The sequence below is a fragment of the Grammomys surdaster genome, unplaced genomic scaffold, assembly GCF_004785775.1.
Source record: "Grammomys surdaster isolate TR1022 unplaced genomic scaffold, NIH_TR_1.0 125951, whole genome shotgun sequence".
Classification (NCBI taxonomy): Eukaryota; Metazoa; Chordata; class Mammalia; order Rodentia; family Muridae; genus Grammomys; species Grammomys surdaster.
The window spans coordinates 2,598,730-2,612,030 of record NW_021620772.1 but is presented as its reverse complement, the minus strand read 5'-3'; the positions used below and the strand labels follow the sequence as shown (position 1 = coordinate 2,612,030).

At 47.5% G+C, this 13,301-nt stretch overlaps 1 protein-coding gene across 1 annotated transcript in view; it reads right to left on the bottom strand.

Moving 5' to 3' along the window:
• Nucleotides 1-1,385: 1,385 nt before the first annotated feature.
• LOC114609279 overlaps nucleotides 1,386-13,301 on the bottom strand; it is a 34,788-nt gene continuing 22,872 nt past the window's right edge. The window contains exons 4-5 of the mRNA XM_028753604.1: nucleotides 2,953-3,136; nucleotides 1,386-1,540 (exon numbers count right to left, since the gene is read on the bottom strand). Of these exons, the coding sequence (XP_028609437.1) occupies nucleotides 1,523-1,540; nucleotides 2,953-3,136 (202 nt within the window). The 3' untranslated portion in view covers nucleotides 1,386-1,522. The remainder of the gene's footprint in view (nucleotides 1,541-2,952; nucleotides 3,137-13,301) is intronic.

Sequence of the window (13,301 nt, the reverse complement as noted above, 5' to 3'; positions counted from 1 at the left end):
CTCTTTCAGAAGGAGATCAACTCCTCCAGAGACTACGTCATTTTGGACAATACCTGCATACTTTAGTCACAGCTACAGAACTAAGGTTGCTGCTCAAGTATTCTTTACAGGGCAATCACAAGATCCCTAGTAGTGATGATAATAATAAACTGTGCCCATTGCACAGAGATAACAGTTGAAAGGCAGTGCAGAAGGAAGAAGCTGCCCAGAGGCATAACCGACTGACTGATCATGTTAGAGACAAGACATTCAGGTTTGAGGAGTGGAAAACTCTCAGTGGCGCCATAATTCTTCCCCGGGGCTGATCACCTGACTAGGGGAGGAATGGCTGTAAATTTCAATGGCAACTCAGTCTGGTCTTCATACCTATTTGCAGAAAAATGTTAGCCAGATTATAGCTGAAAACCCTGCTAATTCTGGGGAAGTTTTTGGTCTAGTGCCTGGAACAATTAGAGCATGTATTCACACCTACCACATGCGACACTGAGCAGAATTTCCAGCACGACACTTAGTACTTTATTTTTAAAAGAAATAGCAGCGATTGAGTTGAGCTCACTCTCCAGCTTTCTAGCTGGGTTTTCACTTGAGACTGGAGGGTGAGGGGCTTCTGAGCTGAAAAGAGATACATTTTGCGCTTTTAAAAATCTTTGCTCAGAATCAGGAAAGTTTGGATGCTGAAATGCGCCTGCACCTGCAAAGAAATTAACAAATTCCATTTGCAAGGCTCTGAGAAAAGATGGCTCAGTGTACCACTTATTCAACACTGGAGCTTAAGGGAGCCCTTAAAACATTTTATTCAAAACTACTTGCTTTTAAGAGAAGGAACAAGGGGTTCTGAAATTTCAAATGGCTCCCCTCAAACTAGAACATTACCCACAATGCAGAGTTGTTTGTAGACGGGTGCACTCCTCACCAAAAGGGATTGCTTTTAAGCAGGCTTTGTCCTGGTAGCCTAAATTTTATGCAAAGAAAACCAAATAAAACAAAGTAGCCTCGGCATGCACACGCACGCGCGCACGCACACACACACACACACACGCAGAGAGAGAGAGAGAGAGAGAGAGAGAGAGAGAGAGAGAGAGAGAGAGGAGTCTCTAAGACTACAGAATCGAGAAAGTAAGGACAAATTCTACTCCAACGTGCTTAGCAAACAGAAGAAACTTTTCTGTGGTTGGTTTTGGAAGCTCATGGCTGCTGATCCCCACACAGGTCTCTGGAATATGATTCTAACACCAGGGGGCGCAGTATCCTTTGTCCTGGTGTCTTTCAGAGCCTCAAGACAGTCTCTGAAGCCTTGCTGGGCTTAAGAAACTTGATTTTCCTCTACTTACATACTTTCTTCTCGGAACTAGCTGATTTCCCAGGCTCCTTCATCTCTTCTCCTTCCTTCTTAGAGTCCATCAGATTCTCCAGTCTTGTGTGCATGCTGCATGCTTTAGCAAGAAGGGCTAGCAGCTCCTTCCCGTGGCTGTGCCTCTGCTTAGCCTAGGAGACCTTACCAGTGGCCTATTATTTCTTCTCATCAGGCCCCTAAAGAAAGCTGCAAAACAAGGTTTGTTTGCTTGTTTGTTTGTTGTTGTTTTTTTTTACATTAAGGCAAAATGAGCATCATGTGAGAAAAGGCACATACTCACTCTTTCCAGTCACAAAAGAAATATAACAAATGAAATAATTGATTCTGGGAAGCTGTTTCCCTCTGAGAGGTATGTGCCCCCAGCAGTCTATGGCTGGCTTTTGGTATTAAATACTTACCAAAGGGACTGGCCTAACCATCTTTCAAGGCGTATCTCAGCTACTTCCAGCCACCCACTCTCCACAGGGTACCCATATCCCTCTATGTCCTAACCAACTTGTCTTCAGCAGAAAGAAATCCACTTCACACATGCTAAAGTCTTCCCAATATGAAAGACCCAGCACTCCTATTCCCACAGATAAACGAGAACCTCCTTCCACTCAGTAACCATCAACCACCAAAAGCCTAGCCTTTGGCAAAGTCCCCAAACCTGCTCAATGTGCAGCTCAACCTTTAACTTCAGCTCTCAGGAGGTAGAGACAGGCAGATCTCTGTGAAGCTGAGACTAGTCTGGCCTAAATAGCCAATTCTAAGAGAGAGACACCTCCTCTTCATCTCAAGAGAAAAAAAATCCAACCCAATTCTCCATTGTTCCAACTGCACAGAGGGTCCTCAAGACATCTTTGAAAAGCAGCAATTACATTTAGAGAGAGAGAGAGAGAATTTAAATTTGCACAGTTCTTTTTCTTGTCTCTCATTGAAGTCTTCCAACAACTCTAAGGGATAGTCAGGGAAATCCATAGCTTAATAGGCATTCCTTAGCCCTGGCCTACCACAGGGTGGAGGCAGCCTTAGGGTCTTGGTCATGAGGCTTGGAGGTTTGTACAATTACACCAAGGCCTAGGAAGAATACGATCATTACAGATAATTATTAATATGGCCTCGGTTTCTGAAGTCATGTAGCAATTTTAGCTCCTGAATAGGACAGAAAGAAAAAGAGGAAAGGGGGGAAAAAGTTGATAGCAACTCTCATCTTGTAACTTTTTTGATATCAATGTTTCACTCACGTATTTCACCTATGTTTTATTAGTTCACAGAGAGCAATGGGCAGGGTTGAGTCTGGGGACAGGTAGCCATGTTTTGTTAGCTTGAAAGCCTTCCTTTCCCTACTCATAAAACGATGTTAACATGTGTTAGGTACATACTCGGCCACTGAAATGAAAACTATAGATGGTATTTTGGGAGAAAGAGTGAAGTTGAAGGCTTTCACTTTCAGTTTATGTTCTTTTATATTACTTGAAGAATTTCGATTTATGCCTGTCTTCCTCTTACATCTTTTCCATTTGTTTGGGGCTGATGAGACTCGTTGGAGCTGCTAGGAAGGTGACGTATGTAACATGTCTGGATGGCACGTGCTCTGGCACACAGTTGATACTCACCAAACAGTAGCTCTTTGTCAGCTTTTGCACCTCCTTCAAATGGAGCAAATGGACTCCAAACCCAAGATGTCCTGAGGCTGCTCCAGCCCCTGCTCTCAGCTTCTCCCGCATTCTTAGGTCAAATCCTTTTCCTGTACCTCGGTTTCTCCAAAATGACAACATAGAGCCCAGTTGATTTGGAAAGCTGTGGGAAATCCAAGACAAACTGCTCATCACCCAAAACTTCCTGAGATGCTATATACAACTTAGTCACACTCTGCAGGAGGAGGTCTCTCAAGCTTGGGCTTAGCAGACACAGTGCTTCTTAGAAGAAACTGCCGTGTAGGCTGTGTTGAAAGGGTCAATCAGAGACAACTGAGCAATCTCCAGGACAAGTACAGAAAGTAAGGAAACAGATGACTTGTGAGTCTTGTATAAGGTCATCATCTTGACATCCTCCATTCCCTAGGATGAATTCTGCTTTAGGGTCTAGGACTGAACCCAGACCTTCCCTCATCGAATGTACCCCCTCCCTCCGGCTTTGAACAAAACAAAAGGAAGATACTGCTCACAAGAGTTAAGCTAAACGCCTCTCAAATTTCTTCCAATGGTTCCCTTTATCTGAACAAGCACAGAGGGGATAGGGCGGGGCAAAGGAGTCGGAGTCGAAGGATAAACCAGACTCTTACCTTGCTTCCCTTTAACAAATGGTCTTCAGGGACCCATCTGCATATACACTATACACGGTTTCTAAAATCGAACAGAGGTCTGGGATCCAGCTGATATCCTGCTCTAAAAGGGAGAATTTCTAGGTGTCTCCTTTTTCTGCCTTTGGGCTTTGGTGGGCTAGAAGCAGGTAGCCTGATCCTTGGGGAAGGTTGTGACTTTCTTTTTGCCTGCCTGGGTCTGTCTCTCTCCTATTTAAAGCAGCACCGCCTGTCACGGCAGCTTGGTGCCAATATTTGTGGGCAGATTTTCTGACATTGTAAGGGGAGTGTTTGGAGCAGATGGAAAGCCCTTTCCCAAGGCCATTGAACAGAGTAGAAATCAGTTTCACCCATACCCGAAAGGAATCCTCAATCCCCAGCCACAGTCAGCACCCCAAAACACAATCTCTCTCTCTCTCTCTCTCTCTCTCTCTCTGTGTGTGTGTGTGTGTGTGTGTGTGAATTAGGAAGGAGAGATTGCTCCCTGTCTTTGAATTATGTGGGCAATGCCTGTTAAAATTTGCATCTCTCCCTAAAGTCCCCACTGCTAGTAGTGCCTGCAACTCTTGGGGCATCTAGAATAACAGTAGCGCAGTATACTGACACCTGGAAGACCCTTTTAATGAGACCTTGAGATAGGGAGGCGATTTGCACCAAGGAGTAGGCAGGTAGCAACTGATGATCTCCAGAGGCAAAAGCCAATAAATAAACACGGCTCCAACCAGCACACTCTAACAACGCCTGTTCCACGTAATTCTGTACTTTTAGAGAGCCACGAATGTTTTACTTTACAAGTCTCTTTCAAAGGCATCCCCAAAAGTCTGACCACTTGTTAAAATGTCTCTGCTTGGTTTTCTACATGGTTCTTTTCTGCACCCACTTTGTATCTTTAGTAAGCAGCATTGTTTATTATCCTCCGGTCTGTGAGCCCCCTCCCCCCATTGAACTGAAATAAAGCAGCGGCTTCGGAGCGGAGCTCTGAAAATTATTCCAGGCTTCTCGGCTGAAGAGGGTCTCCCAGCAGAGACCCGCTTGGAGAGAGCCCACCCGCAAGTATGCGCTGGGAAACTTTGTAAGAGTTTTTAAAGGCACCCGAGAGGTCGGGCAGCCCAAAGCTCTGGTGACCCAGCGTAGAAAGATGTAAACAGAGAAGGGAAGTGTCAGGAAGGACAGGGAGACGAGCTACTTGCGAGCAGATCGAGCGAATATTGCCAGGATGATTAACTGCGGGTGGGAACCTGCGGCGCGCTAAGAGAGCGGAGAGAGACATCTTTTAGTTCGCTGGCTCAATCTCCTCCACCATTCCTGTGTGATGAAGTCTCACTAATAATTTCTCTCCGTTCCACACACGTAGCGCTATGGTCTTCACTGTAAAAAGGAGTGCTCTCAACAATTTAAGGCTTATCCGCTTTCTTCCCCCCTCCAGTTTCCTAATATCTATTCCCATTTCGTTTGCAGCCAAATAAATAAATGGTGACCGGGAAGGACAAAAAAAAAAAAAATCACACGGCCTTAGAAAACTAAATGCACACATTCCCCAAGTTGCTTATCTCCTCTGATCCTCTGAGGGGACTTTTGGTATGGCTCTTCCAAATATTCCAAGTCCAGTGGTGTTTGCTACCCCCCAAAAAAAATAAACCAAAAAACCTCACAAAATAAAAACAAAAAACAAACAAAAAACTAGGAACCCGCATCAGAAACTCTCGATGGAAAAGCCTGAGCCCCATGCCTCCAGCAGCCTCACTGCAGTTGGGCTGCCTGGAAGCCTAGAAAATTTGCGGCAGAGCCGCACTGTGCCCAGCACTTTCCAAGTGAAACTTCAGTCCCAGTGATCTTTCCAACAGGTCCTGGGACTTATAAGCCTGCCTGTCCCCAGCTTCTAAAAATCTTCCCCACGGGCTCTGCAGGTCCTGGTAAGTTGACCGCTCTTCTACCGCTGGATTAAGAAAGTGTGTCTGCTCCTTGGGGCAGTGGCTTTCTTCCCGCAAAGTGGCCTAGAAGCTCCGGGCAGCCCTCAGGCAGTGGCAGGATAGCATCCGTTGCCTGCTCCTTGGAGAAGTTGAATGAATTTCCGCGTAGGGAGAAACATTAAGAGTTGGTGTGTACCGTAGGGGGCGGGAGCATAGCAAGCTGCCCCCGGCTCTTTGTTTTTGAGAGTCCGACGTGCTCTAGTCTCAAGAATCCACCTCACCGCTTCATAGTGAATCATAGAGAATCGTGCCGAGATTCGGCTGCATGGGGCTGTCTTTAGTTTCTGCAGACCGAGGAGCTAGCACAGTTCTCCGGCACCGCCAGACTCTGCTGCTACTGCCGCTCGCTGCTACTGCCGCTCGCAGCCCTTCAGCCCCGGTGTCCCTTCTCTGAACACCCCCTGAACAATTCCACCTCTCCCAAACTGCCTAAGGAGAGGAGGATCGGATTTATAGGCTGCAGTGTGCCCCAACAGGTAGTTTCACCTGGCCTGGATTAAATATCAAAGTCTGGGCCTTGCGTGGGCAGTCGCGAAATTGGCCCAGGACACAGACTTTTATTCGGGGAACGAAAAACGGCGATGTGAGAGTCACTTAAGACAATCATGTTTTCTCTTCACTCTTCAACTTATCCCCAAACAACGAGTGCTGATCCGTTAGGAACGAGGCTCAGCGAGCCTAAATAACTGGCTTCCAGCTGCAAGCCCACAGGCGATTTGATTTACCTCCCACCCCCAGATAGTTACTAAAGAACCCTACTCCGCTTTAGAGAGAGATGGGATCCTTTCGGGAGATCCTTCCTCAAAACGCCCTAGCCTTGGACAAGGAGGGTGCGCTGCGCTGCGCTTGGAACATTGTGCGTTCTGATGGTGCGCTGAGCACTGAGGGAAAGCGATGTGCCGGTCTAGCGCGTGGAACCCGTGAGCCTCGCGTGCACCGAGATTCATGATTCTTTCCAGAAGCCCAGGGAGAAGTTGGTGGCCGGTTTGCACTATCTGGGGCCAGCATAACCCTCTTCCCCCAGGGTGTGCTAGCCAGAATCCTTCTCCTGGGGTCGTGGGTGCTCGTGGTGCGCAATGACCCAAGGCAAAGTCAGGAAACCACTATCGGTAGCCTAAAGATTCCCGCGCACGCCATCCTCGCAGGATGGGAGAGATCGGGGACTGGGCCCCTCAGGAGGGACGATTTAAGATTGTCTTGGGAGATGGACTTTCCCAACTCCTTCTCTGAGCCCTTTTTTAGTGGGGCCTTTTGCCATCTAAGCCAGGAATCCTGGTCTTGCCCTACCTCTCTCTTTAGGAACCAGCTCAGGCTCCCCGCTGTCATCAGGAGCTGTGGGCAGAAGACCTTGGACTCTTTGATTTTTTTTTTTTTTAAGGATAGCAAGGTCTGGCCCTGTGTCCAGTGTTCCAAGAATCCCTCCCTGTCTTCTTCCCAGCTCCCCATCTTACCTGGGGACTGTGGCTAATTCAAAGCCTAGGTCACTGGTCAAGTTACCTAAACTTGCAGTTTTCTGGTGCTTTGACCCCTTAAAGTTTGCTAGCTCTGGCAGGAAGAGTCAAGTAGCCACCCCTTCTCCCTTAGCCTCTCACCCAACAGCCACCTTCATCTTTCCCCCAGTCCAGACCTTGCCGGCAGAAGAGCTGGAGTTCCCACAAACATAGGCTTGCTGTCTCTGGCTGTCCACGAAGTTCTTTTCTTCGCACTCCCCTCTGTGAGGCCCTCACCGCTCTGCCCTCTCCACCCCCATCTCGCTTACAGCGAGGACTAGTTTGGGCTTCGAATTTATTTTGTCTTGCTTTAATTTTGTTTAAGATTCCACCCTGCCTGAGCCTGGAGCACAGCTTTCCAGTTTTCCAGTCAGGAGCTCCGGAAGATAGACCCTTCAAGCAGGGCATGTTGTCCATCCATGGAGGCCTGGGGACTCCCTGACTAGTTCCCTGGCCTAGCTTCCTGGGATACCCCACCTTTTCATACACACATACAGCAGGGCTGTGCACGAGGCAGATGTGGGTATTTAGGAAGCAGGAGTAGGTAGCATTGTAGAGGACACCATGTTCTATCACTGTCCCAAGCTCTTAGCACACTGGAGAACTGGAGGTGACCAAGTTCACTCCCCTGGGGTTGCCCAGCCCAGCTTGCTGAACCTAAATAAGTGACTTTGAACACAGACAAGACCTCAGCTTGCTTGATTGGTGGCTTGATGTGTTATTTTGTCTAGGATTGGTGAAGTTTGATATTTAAGGGGGTCCAAATTTACTACCTGGAGGCTTCAACTTCCAAGACAAGAAGCCCAGGGGAAAGTACCAGAGAAACTAGATCTCTTGTGTGCTTTTGGGGCTCCTGCCCAAGGCATGGCTGCCTACTCCTGGGTCAGAAGATGCTAGGCCAGCTTTTCTAAAACACCACGACTTTATTGGAAGTGAAATGGAACTTGGTGATGACCCTCACTTAGCCTTCATTCTCCAGAGGAGCATGCTGACTCCTACCCTCAGGCACAGAAGACACCTGGCCAGAACCATATCCTGGGGACAAGTGGGTTGTGGGGTGGACCAGTGTCTGGGGTATCAGAATCAGTTTTGTTTTTTTGTTCAGGGTTAGATGGCCATCTGTCAACTATGTGACAGTGAATTAGAAACTGTATGGACTCACAGGAGCACAAGGAAATCTGACTCCCACCTCCATTTTGCAGGCTTTCTAACAGGAGTGCCTTTAGCTAAGGGCCTCCAGCTGGGCTCCTAACTGGGCATTTTGCACAAACCTGATTCAAATCCAGACTGCCAGAAACCTATCTCACACCCCCTCCTTTAGCAGGTGAGAGCTCCACCACTAACCCAAAGCAGGATTGTTGGTCAAGTTTGCAGCCAAAATCGTTTTAGAGAAAGTTCCATTGTAGGTTACATGGACTGGGTTTCCGGACCCTCAACACAAAACAGGGAACTTCTGCTCTAGCTTTGAAATCGCTTTTCCTGGGGAAGGTATGAGATGAGAAAAATAAAGGTACCTGTGCTATATTCAACTTTGAAGGGTCTAGAGACCTTGTCTTTTAAGTCCCCAACTCTCCCAAGATGGGATGAGGGGAACACTTAACCCTTGCAGAGTCAACCTCTGCCTCCTGTACCAATCCACACAGCAGAAGCCAGCACTTCTAGGGAGATGTTAAGGCAAGTAAAGGAGAAAAAGATCCATTAGAATTTTTTTTTAAAGCTGGCTGAACCCCTCAAGGGAGAACCAGAGAGGAAGAGTGAGGGAACAGGGGAACAGAGATGGTGTCCTTGGTCATCTTTAGCAGAACCTCTCTCCTCTACACTCAAAGCTGTTTGAATTACTGCTAGGCAGGGCAGGAGACTGGAGTTCTTTCTAGAGGAAAGTCAGACATGAGGGACGTCTGTTTCTCCAATGTCTCTATTAAAGGTAGCCCTTCATTGAGTTTGGTTCCTTTGCCTTTCAACGGGTCACTCTGGTCTGTGAGTTGATGATTAGAGTGGCCAGGCCAGAGAGAGACTCAAGGCAGACTTTAGAACCCCTAAAGATGGTCTGCCTAACATTTAGGGACCTGGGAAGAGGAAGCTGGGCTGAGAGGGTGCCCACCAACCTCTTACTTCAAAGTCCCTGCTGTGCTCAGTGAGGATCTCTCAGCTTTTACCTCTAATCCTCAGGCCTAGATTAAGAGGGAAAGGGAGCAAGGGATGTTTGTCATGTTTTATTTTATGCTTGCGTATAGGGCACTCCTATTTTTGTCTCCCTTCTTCCCCTGATGTCCTGGCAACTATGGAGAGGGGAGGCTTAGTGGGTACCAAGAAACTGACCAGCTTCTTCTTGTTAACCAGGCATAAAACAGCACAAACCCTGACTCTCCATTAAAAATAGGGTCAAAAAGAAGAAAGAAGAGAAGGATGAGGAGGATGAGGAGGAGGAAGATGAGGAGGAAGAGGAGAAAAGGAAGGAAGGAAGGAAGGAAGGAAGGAAGGAAGGAAGGAAGGAAGGAAGGAAGGAAGGACAGAAAGAAAGAAGGAAAACTAAAACAGTTGTCTGAGTAGGAACTGGTTGGGACTGAGAAATGAGTGAGTAATATGGGTGCACTTGCTGATCCTGTCCCTTTAAGGAAAATCCATAAAGGTTTTCCATTAGCCCAGTGTCTGGGAAAGAAGCAAACTAACTGCTTGGAACAAAAGACACAAAGAGGCCAAACAACAAAACAAACAAACAACCCTCCTCCCCCCTCTGAGACAACAATAGACTAGACACAGCAAGTGCAGTTAAGGCCTGGCCGGCTGCTCCTGTCCACCTGCCAAGTCTCTCCATTCGGCTAGAGACCTTCTCTCTCACCCCACTCCCACCCCGCCCCCTCCCAAATCCCTTTCTCTCTTTCTCTTGGGGTTTGGCTGTGTGTGTGTGTCTCATTTTTTTCTTTCACTATATTTCACTGTCTCACACACACACCTCTCTCTCTCTCTCTCTCTCTCTCTCTCTCTCTCTCTCTCTCACACACACACACACACACACACACACACACACACACATTAACACCCCTGACATTTATTTATCTGTCTACTTCCTAAACCATCTCAGCAGCTCTGTCTTAAGTGTCCAACTCCCCAGAACCAGTTCCTTCCCCAGGCATCCCTTTTGTGTCTACTTTGCAGCAGTCTCTGCCAGGAGGACCCCAGGTCCATTTGCACTTCAATTTCACCCTTCCCTCCTGTTCAGCTCTTTGCTCCTTTTCTGTGAGGCTCTGGCATGCTCCCTCCCTGTCCCCAAGCAGCCCTTTCTTCGGTGCTTGGCACCGCTTGGGACTCTCATGCATGCCTGCCTTCTCTTTCTCTCACCCCCTCTCTCTTCCCTTCTCTTCTGCAGCAGGCCCCCTCCCCTTTGCCCCCAAATCCAGCCCTTTTCTTTTTCTTTCACCCTCCCCTCCAAACTTTCATAAAATACTGTAAACAACTTGGCCTGGGGATTGCTTTTCTTTGTAGGGTGAATAGAGAGCATTGGAGAGGGAGACATGGAGAAAGGAAGGAGTGGACAGAGGCAAGTACAGTCCGCAGAGGCTGTGGCGTGGAACCAGCTCCCAGTCAACAGCCTTGGCCCCTTTCAGGCTTTCTTTCAAATAACCCCTTTTGTGCCAGCATCCCTCCTGAGGCATCTGTGTCTGTTCAGGAAGGCCTGGCCCAGGCCTGAATCTCTTCTTCTTCAAGGGGCAGTAGGGGTGAGTCCAGGCACCCACACCCACAGGAAGGGTTGCTATTGATTTAGTCATAGGCCTGCCCCTGATGGGTGATAGAAGGCTCCCTGACAATGGCAGTTTGGTCTTCACTCCCTTCTAGAGAGTAGTTTAAAACAGAGACTGTAAAAAGAATGCCTCCCCAAGGACTAGAGAAGGACATGTTCTAGAGGCTGCCGATCTTATGGAGAGGGCGTGTGTGTGTGTGTGTGTGTGTGTGTGTGTGTGTGTGTGTGTGTTTGGGGGCTGGGACTTGACTGTTGAAAGATGTGTAGGGCAGAGCTTGAGATCTCCCACAGTCAGGAAGAACATGGTCAGGAAAGTGCTCACTCTACCCCATACCACAAGCACTGTGAGGTCAGGACACAGAACCAGGACAAATGATTTCCCCTGTCCTCACCCCACTCGTTTCCTTCTCTTTTTAGTAATTCACAGACAAGAAGGTAGACAGGACCCTCCTAAAAGGAGAGAAATCATTGAGTCTTAGATGAGTATTAAAACAAAAACAGTTCGGTTGCTTGGTGATGAGGACAGTATAAAGAAACACCGATGACATGATGACATCGAGAACGTAGGGCTGGGGTCTAAGCACAGTGACAGCTGACTGAGCCTGAGTAAAGCCCTGGCACTAAAACGATTGTTTAAAAGTGTATACATGTGTGCAGATATACTTATGTAAATGTATATGTATTTATTTGGTGGTATTTTTTTTATTGTCAGAAGAGAAAGGAGGGTTGTAAGTGGCAGCTTCTTGGTCAGGCAAGTGTAGGAAGGCTGACGTGCCTCCCCCAGGGGGGGTTTCTAAAGAGGATTTCCACATATGACTACGCCACACACAAGCCTGGCATATGCTTAGGCCTCATGAACAAGTCTTCCTGTCCTCCTTCCCTCCATTCCTTCCTGTCCCCTTTCTCCCTTTTCTGGCTTTCTCCCCAATCTTTATAAGCCAAGGGGGAAGTCTCCCAAATTGCCTGATTTTCATGTCCTAAGGGAAACCTCACTGCTGTCTGACTCAGTGTCTGAACCCTATGGCCATACAGCAGCTTACTCTGTCTGTGCCCAAATGCTATCTGAGGTCATGTGTTCTTACCTAGAATCATAAGGCTATATTCTCTCCTCTCCTCTCAAGGGTCTTTCTTTTCTAAAGTTAAGAGGGAGACCCTTATCCAGCACTATCCGTGGATGCTTCTACCCATCTCCAGAGATCTGCTCTTGGAAGCATGCTAAACAGAGCCCTTTGGCCAGAAAGCTTAGGAGAGAACAGCAGAGAGGAGTGTGTTCTAATGAACTCTCATTCTGGCTCAGAACAGTCCCAATTGGGAATACTGTTTTCTTGGTATTTTGACCTTGTGTCAAAATGACTGATTCCTCCCCCTCTGGGAAGTCACTTCCTAGCTAGCAATGATTCTGGAGCTGTTCTGGGCTCCACACATCAGTGCATCTGGAAGCACTCACAGGCAGAGGCCTTCTGGCTGACTGTGGCAGGGAGTCCTCCTCAAGCCTGGGAGCCACTGGGGAGCCTCTGATATCCAGACTGTAAGAGGAATCACACTGAAAAAGTTCCCACCTCCGACTTCCTTTTTCCATGGTCTTATTGTGTGCTCTGCTGATCCTCCATGTCCATACTTCCTGGCTTCCTGTGTGGATTTCCTGTTTTATCACAACCTCAGCACCATGAAGAGGCACAGAGATGCTGGCTGAGCGGATGATCCCTCAGCTCCTTTCCCAAAGCGCCCAACCTCATGCCCTTGCTTCTCTGTCTTCAGAGTCTCCAGGAGTTAGGGCGCAGCTGTGAGGACTTGCTTGTGTTTTCCCCCATTTGGGCATTCTGACATGCATGTACCACCTTTCTGTAAACTACAAGTACACTTGTCCATTCTTCCACATGCAGACTTCAGCTGCCATGCACCAAGCATCCCTGAGCTGTCAACAACCTGTTCAGTCAATCACACATGGGCTTTTTAGCTCCCCAGTTCTGACAGATGTGAATGCTGGCAGTCACTTAGTCCTTTAGAGCTATTGCCTGAGACGGAGAAGACCACAGCGTGTGACATTCAGATGCTAAGAGCTTATGTAGCCTTCCAAAGCCCAGCATTGTGTTTTGTGGGGGCCTCCTGTTTAAGAAGAAACCTGAGATTCTGTTTTCTTATTTCCTTGTTGACCTATGTTCTTCATCTACTAGAGGGTTTCATACTATATGGTGGCAGGAAGGCATTTGTTACTTCAATGAGTCCAGTGGGTTAAGTGAGTAACTCCCCAAGCAATTAGTAAGCTTGCAACTATCTGTAACTCTGGTTCCAGGGAATATGACACCCTCTTCTGGTCTCCAAGAACATTGCTCACACACAGTACACATACATACATGCAGGCAAAATACTAATACATATAAAAATAATACATTTTAAAAACAAAGCAAAAACAGTGAGTGTCCCTTCAATGCAATTAAATCAGAATTTCTAGGAATGTATACAT